Source organism: Halichoerus grypus, chromosome 2 (genome assembly GCF_964656455.1).
Source record: "Halichoerus grypus chromosome 2, mHalGry1.hap1.1, whole genome shotgun sequence".
NCBI classification, from domain to species: Eukaryota; Metazoa; Chordata; class Mammalia; order Carnivora; family Phocidae; genus Halichoerus; species Halichoerus grypus.
The window spans coordinates 204,065,774-204,073,308 of NC_135713.1; the positions used below are offsets into that span (position 1 = coordinate 204,065,774).

The window sequence follows — 7,535 nt, forward strand, 5'->3', positions numbered from 1 at the left end:
ATTCTAACCATCCAGCAAGGTACAGGGGCTTTCTGGGCCCTAAGCAGGGTGTGGCCAGAGGTCTCAGACCTGCTTCTCATTGAGAGCATCCCAGCCTGTTGCCAGCAGCCTGCCACCAACCATGCTGTGAATATCCAGCAAGGGGCCAATGCTCAGGGCTGGCAAAGCTCTTTCAAGAGATCTATGGGAGCAGCCAAGCCCCACTGCCTTTCTTCTGGACCTGCCTCCAGCCACTTGATCTCAGGGCCTGACACCCTTCAGAGGCAGAGTTGAGGGGGTCACCTCCTGAGGCGGGAGGCGGTTCTCTTTCCATCCATGAAGGATTACAGATCCATCGTGGGGTTGGAGCGTTCCCAGAACACAGACCCAGACCAGTTACAGCAAAAATCATCTTTATTCACATGTTCCACCCGGGCCACCACCCTTGGGGAGAGCTCTTTTCATTCCCAAACCCTGGGTTGGGAGGGCCACAGAGGGGCTGCCTCAAGCAGGGCCTAGAAGCCCACAGCCCAGCCCAGTCCACTTTCTGAGGTGGGTTGCACTCTGGCCACTTAGTAGATGCCATAGGTGGGTTCGTGACTGTCCCTGTACCGGTCCAGGTAGCGCAGGGGCTGCCGGTGGGGGAAGCGCTTCTGCTTGGGGTGGTAAGAGGGTGGCCTCACAAACTCAAACACGGGCTCCCGCATGTCTGCAGGAAGAGGGGGGTATGGGTGTGGACTGATGCTGGACCGAGCCCCTTTCCCTCGTCTGTTAGCCTGCGACTGCCCAGCCAGCCCACCCAAGGAGTGGCATGCCTCCCAGTGGCACTTCTCCCTGGCAGGTCAGGAGAGGTCTGTGAGCTCAGGCCAGCCGCCCCTGCCCTGCCCCCAGCCCACTCTGGCCTTACCCAGAAGCTGGTGGAAGATGTGGGTGACCGAATCATCCCAGCGGCACTGGAAAAAGGCCAGGCCAGCTGGTGTCATGGCTTCTTGGTGCTTCTTGTAGAAATCAAAAGTGTGGAAGGTCCGCTGGGCAAGCTGGTAGCTATAAGAAAATGGGGAGCATTTAAGAGCAGGGAATGGGCATCAGAGCCCCACACCCCTCCTCCAGCCAGCCCCACAGGCAATCCTGAGAAGCCCCTTAGGATCTGCCTAGCACAACTACCCTTCTGCCCATCTCAAGCCTAAGTTAAGAGACAGAAGAACCAAGCATGACAGACCATTCCGGGGAAGGTGGCCTGAGAGGGGAGAGGGAATGTGGATGGGGGGGTGGGAGGGGGGCTGCAGATTACCAGGGTGAGGGCCGGGTGTCTCCAGAGAAGTCAATTGGCTTATCCTGCTTGAAGAGCAGGAAGGCAAAGCGGTGGAAGCCAGAGCCTCGGGCAGGGAAGGGGGGCAGGTAGGGACAAGTCTCCTGTCCTTCAGCCACGCTGTTGCCTGGAATGTTGGTTCTGGCGGGAGGAAAAGTATCCATGAGTTACCACTCAAGGAAGGCGGCAGCAAGAGCATTCCAATCTGCATATTCCCTAGAGACTGACGTCACTCCCTGGGAGGACACACCCTAAAATGATCTTCATCCAACAGTCAAGTAGGAGGCAATGCTCTGTGAACCCTCGGACAGACTGCAAACTTGTGAAGGGAACAGGAGGGGCTCAGAGGCTAGAGATGGTCAGGGAGAGAGTGAGGTCCAGCAGCCTGTTTACTAGGCCGCGGGGAGCCGGTGGGGCCGGCTAGAGAACCACACCACCTCTGGGCTGCATCTCTGTTTCCTGAAGGCTCTGGGGTTTGTCAGGGAGCGTTTGCCCATCCCGACACCAGGATGGCCACTGTACCTGCCCCACATAGAACTACCCAGAGGATCCTGTTACACAGATTAGTAACTGCATTTGACTAAAAATGATAGAAACCAGCCTCCCAGGGGTGCCTGGGTGGCTCAGTCGGTTAAGCGGCTGCCTTCGGCTCAGGTCATGATCCTGGGGTCCTGGGATCGAGCCCCGCATCCGGCTCCCTGCTCAGCGGAGAGCCTGCTTCTCCCTCTCCCTCTGCCTGCCACTCTGCCTATTTGTGCTCTCTATCTATCTGTCAAATAAATAAATTAAAAAAAAAAATCTTTAAAAAAAAAAAAGAAACCATCCTCCCAGTCACTGGCTCCAATTACCTAGAAGTCTCAAAGCTGGGATCAACCGCCTGACCTCTGCCACCCTGATGCCAGGGCCAAAGGCCACTGAGCAAAAAGTAGCCCAGCCTGGGCAGTCACAGCTGCCAGAGGCCTCTCACTGTCCTTTTCCCATCTGATTGTCACAGAGCCCCTCTGGGTGGCTAAGGCATGGGGTGGTACCACCCTAGTTTTACAGATGAGGAAATGAGTTCAGGGGGACAAGAGGCCTGTGGGAACAGCCAAGGCCTACTGCCTGCTTTTTCTTCCAGACCTGTCTTCAGCCAGTGGATCACAGGGTTCTTGACAGCATCAGGAAGCAGGGGTGAGGGGCTGCCACCTGGGTGGAAGGTTAATCCAAAGTTCCACAGTTAAGCCACAGTGGAGCCAGGACCGAAATCCAGCTACAGCTCTTTCCAGGATACCAGGGCCTCCTCACATGCCTCTGACCCCTTCCCCCAGCCCAGGTACTCACACCAGCCAGTGGACATATTCAGCATCTGGCTCCAGCAGGTGTCCATCTGCACACAAACAGACCCCACTAACTGCTGGGCCCTGCTGCCCTTCCCCCCAGGCCCCGCCCCTAACTCCCCAGAACCCTGGCTCCTGGGAGGTGAGGGAGGCAAGAGGCCTGGTGAGCCCCAGATACCGACCCAAGTTGGTGAGCAGCAGTGTCCACATGGAGCCCTTGTCTGCCTCATAGGTCACCTCCGGGGCCTGGGCAGCCTGGTGGGGAGACAACAGGGAAGGTGTCACCCCCATCAGGGACAGACAAGCTGCTGTAAACAGACCTTCTGGAGGGGAGGAATCTGAGGGAGCTTTGGAGAAGGGAGAGCCCACTCTGATCCAAACGCCCTTGACGGTCCTTCGAGGTGCAGGTCAGCAAAGAGAAGCTTACAGAAGGAACCCTGCAGAGTTGCCTAGCCAGCTATCTGAACCACAAGGTGGCCCTTACATCAATGGACAGGGGCTAGGAAGGCTCTGAGGACAGCGGGCTAGTGGCAGGAGTATGCCAAGATGGAGCTTTTCCTTTCATCTTATATTCCTTCCTTTGTAATCACCATGGTGTTGTTTACCAGGAAACCAAAAGGGGGAGATGGAGAAGAACAAAACCCCAAACCAGCCTACATAGGTACCAAGCTTATGCCCTTCACTGCCATAAAAACTGCCTCTGTCAGTGCTTTCACAAAGGACCTGTCCGTGGTCCCGGGGTGGGACGAGTCTGTACACTCAGTGGGAGAAGGACACGAGTGAGCAGTTACCTCCGTTGGCGTGACCTCATTGCCGAGGTACACAGGCACCAAGTCATCTTCACCCACAGCATAGGCCACGTGCAGGGGGACTCGGGGCACAAAGGTGGCGCCACGGAACAGGTCTCGGTAGAGGCCACAGTATTCAGCCAGACGCTGCTTGTGGTAGGGGCCACAGGTCTTCTCCCACTCAGCCCGCACAGCCTCCAGCGGGATGCGTGCTGGTAAGGAAAGATGCCGGTCAGGATGCAGCGTGGGGGCGGGGACACGGTGGGGCCCCCTCCCCTGGGAGGGCTTACCTGTGCGGAGGCGGGCAGCTCGCTCCTCCTCTGAGTTGGCACGCAGCTCCCGGAGGACCTGTTTCCGCTCCAGCAGCTGTTGGGTCCGGCAGACCTTGGGTGGGGGCAGCCCGATGTCAATTTTGTCTTTGGGATCTGGGGAGGGAAGATATGTTGGAGAAAGTGGGAACAAGTTTCAGTGAAGCTGCCAGTCCCTACCTAGTCCTCTCACTTGCCCAAGTTCTGCTGGTAAAACTTACCCTTTAATTCACAAAACTAAATCATATGGTGCAGTCCGCTTCCCAGACCCGAACAGGGTCCAACTGCTAACTAAGCAAATTGGATTCGACTTGAGATTGCATTTTCTGATCCCTAAACCAGGTCACACTGTCTAGGTCGTGGGTAATACAGGTGGATAGATAATCATCTTAATTATGGTTGGAATGACCTTCAAGCCTATTCACACCTGGCCATGGACATTCACCTGAGTCCTTGGTAGAATTAGCTGAAGCTATAAAGACTTAAAGAAGCATTTCTTATACTTTAATGGACTCACCATACAAGTCACCTGGGAAATTTGTTAAAATTCAGATTCTGAATCAACAGGTTAGCGTGGGGCCTGAGATTCTGCATTCCTAACAAGCTCCTAGGTAAAGCCTGTGCTGCGAGTCTCAGAACACACTTTGAGTAACAAGGCCCAAGAAGACTTTCGATTCGATACTTTTTCCACTTAGATTAGACAGTAACAATAAGATGCACTGAACCCTCGTCAAAGATGGATTTATCTGAAAAAACCTTTAATACAACAATTTTGTGACAGACACAATTATTTTATTTTACACTGAGGAAACTGAAGCTCAGGCAAGTCACTCTGAGATAGGGAAACTGAAGGACTCCATAAAAATATGCTTTTTGCTCCTTTTCCTGCTTTTTCTTTTTTAAGTAAACTCTGTGCCCAACATGGGGCTTGAACTCACAACCCTGAGATCAAGAGGTGCATGTTCTACCAACTGAGCCAGCCACAGACCCCTTTCTACTTCTATTTTTGCTAGGACCCACACCCCCACTTTATGGATGCCTTTTGTAAGGAACAAGGAATTAATGATTTCTTTCGAATAGATAACACCTAAGGAAGGACCAGGAGAGAATGACTGCAGGAAGCCACAGTATGCGTATTACAGACGACCAGCTCTAGACATCTCAACGCCAAGACCCCCTGGCTCCAAGGAATAAGACTTGGGCCCTTATCTTTGTTCTAACTGGTTCCTGGATGCCTGAGAGGACATGTGCACCAGACCACAATCCTCAGTAAAAACCCCCAGGCCCCAATCAAAGAGGAGACTCCCTCCTTTCCTTTCTGAATCTCCCAAACACGCTGTCCGTACCTGCACTCTTTCTATACCTTCCAGAAATTCTGCTTTTACCTTCTGCTGGCTGGAGTTTGATTCTTATCCTGCGTGCATCAGGGATCCTTCTCTAGGTCCCTGGACCTGGCCTGTCAGCATCACCTCCTAAGAAGTTGGGTTTAAATCAGACCATGTGGATGCCATCCCTGTGTCCTCAGCCATCATAAAACTGCCTCCCTAAATGCTTTCCACATAAAGATGTACTCGGGAAGTAGGTTGCTCAAGGGCAGCATCCCCGAGTCACTTTGCCCAGAGCTTTCGATTTCATTCAGGAAAGAACTGCACACCTTTGGGCCAAGCACTATGCGGGTGCAAGGATCAAATGGTCAAGACAGGCAAGATCCCTGTCCTCAGGGATCCCAATACGGGGAGAGGACCAGTGAAAACAAAGTCAGGATAGGGTGTGACCAGGGCTACACACAGTATTTTAGGAGCACAGAGGGACGTTCTAACACGGAATGGGGGGGTGGGGAGGAGAAACCTGGAAAGGATTTTAGAAGTATAAGGTGGAACTCTTAACAGCGGGAGAAGGGAATCTTCCAAATAAAAGAACCAAAAGGTGTGAAGAATCCTGGTGGGACTAAATGGCCCACAGTGCGCACGTGGGCGCTGGCAGGACCCCTCCGCCAGTGCTCGGGGAGGACGCCGGCGGCCCCCCGCCCCCCAGTCGCGAGGCCGGTCGCCCTGCACCTGACTCCTCCCCGAAGTGCTCCCGATAGGTCCGCCACCAATGCGGGTTCCGCGCCTCCTGTTCCGCCCGGCGCCGGTAGCGGTCGAAGCTGCGGTATTTCTCCAGCTGCTCCAGGTTGCTCACATCGATGTCCTCGTTGGGCATCGGCCCCAGAGGGGCGGTCCGGCGGTTCAGGGCGGCTGCGGGTAGACAGCGGGAGGTGAGGCCGGGGGCGGACGCTGGCTCGAGCCCCGGGGCTCGGGCTATACAGGGACCTCCAAGAGCGCCCCACCTCAGACCCCTCACCCGAGGTGCTGAAGCCCCGCCACCTCCGACTTCCATAAAGCGCGGCTCGCCACCAGGGCGCCGCCATCTTTCCCCAGGACGGCGGCCCCTGTGCCGCCGCCGCCAAGGACCCCGCAGAGGTGGCCGGAGCAGCGCCTGAGCGTCCCGCGGAGGCCCCGCCCCGCCCCGCCCCCGGGCTCGCGTCCTACGAGCCACGCCCCCACCCGGGCTCCAGCTTCCTCCTTCCCGGGAGACCCGAGCTGCTCCCGTCGGGCGATGGCGGCGAGCTTCGGAAGTGCCCAGTGGCCGGCGGGGCGGAGCTGCGGGCGGTCCGGGCCCCTGGCCGCGGCCAGCCACCAGGAGGCGGCATACACCACAGCCTGCCCCTCTGCGGAGGATACCGAGGGCCTCGGGGTACTGACGCGAGGGGCGTGTAGGCCCTTGACCCCCGGTGGCTTGGATTTCAACGATAGCCCTTACTTTCGGGAAACACTTGTTCTCTCACGGTCCTAGCTCCAAGAACGGGCTCACTTGGGATTTAACTGTTTGAAAGGCAAGCACGGATTCCATGTATCAACTGGAAACAAATAATAAACACGGATGACTCTTGAAGTGGAAGTAATGCCTCCTACTCCCCCCCCACCCCGTGTCTTTCCTCATTGTCACTTAACTCCAACACCTCTCTCTACAGCAAACTGAATTAAGCATCTGGGTTAAGACCTTGAAACGTTGTTGATACTTTTGAAGGGAAAAGCACCAGCAGATACACAGCTGGGTAGCCCTCTGCTGTCTGTGGCCTGGGGTAGAAGTTGATGGAATGGGAGAACTCAGCTCCCTGCCACACCTTAATGCCAGGAGCAGTGATATGGAGCAGTTATAGGTACTGAGTAAAGCATCATTACAACCCAAGGGCGGTGGAGCGTCTCTACTTGGCTGTTTCATCGAGTGACACCACCCAGTTGCCCAAGCCAGAAACCTGGGGGTCCTCTTTGACACGTCTCCCTTCCTGACCCTCCGTGCCAGGCATCAGGTCCATGACCCCTCACTGCCATCCCCGGTAGTGCTGTCCTCAGTCTCCCCTGCACCCTGCAAGCAGCCTTCTGACCCGCCCCCTCCGGTGTGTTCACTCCACAGCCACGATGTGCTTTCGAAAGTGCAAATATAGTCTCACCGTTTAAAACAGTGAGGGCATACCCACTGCCCTGAAGATAAATGAGGCCAGACAGACCTGCTTCCTAATTCTACACTCATTTCTCTTTGTCTTGAAGACCAAGCTCTCCCTTGCAGGTCTCCCTGCTGGGTGATCCTGTCTGCCAGGGGACTAAGTCAATGGCAGCTCTCCCAGGCTGTGCCCGTGCTTACAGCCCTGCGGCTCTTCACACAGGCGGCAACTCGTTTAGGTGTCTGTGGAGAGAAGGACGGAGTTCCAAGCTTCATGAGGTTTCTAATGGGACACTGATGCTTCCCTCCTCAGTGCAGGCACCACCCCGAGCAGCAGCTTGGAGATCTCGTG

General features: G+C 55.6%; 1 protein-coding gene across 1 annotated transcript; it reads right to left on the bottom strand.

Moving 5' to 3' along the window:
- Positions 1 to 375: 375 nt before the first annotated feature.
- MRPL38 (mitochondrial ribosomal protein L38) lies at positions 376 to 6,201 on the bottom strand. Its single transcript, XM_036088552.2, has 9 exons — positions 6,044 to 6,201; positions 5,758 to 5,937; positions 3,683 to 3,817; positions 3,396 to 3,604; positions 2,787 to 2,859; positions 2,609 to 2,654; positions 1,271 to 1,429; positions 887 to 1,023; positions 376 to 688 (listed from the first exon to the last, which is right to left on the bottom strand). The coding sequence occupies exons 1-9, from the start codon at positions 6,108 to 6,110 to the stop codon at positions 552 to 554; spliced, it is 1,143 nt and encodes a 380-aa protein (XP_035944445.2). The 5' UTR covers positions 6,111 to 6,201; the 3' UTR covers positions 376 to 551.
- Positions 6,202 to 7,535: the final 1,334 nt, after the last annotated feature.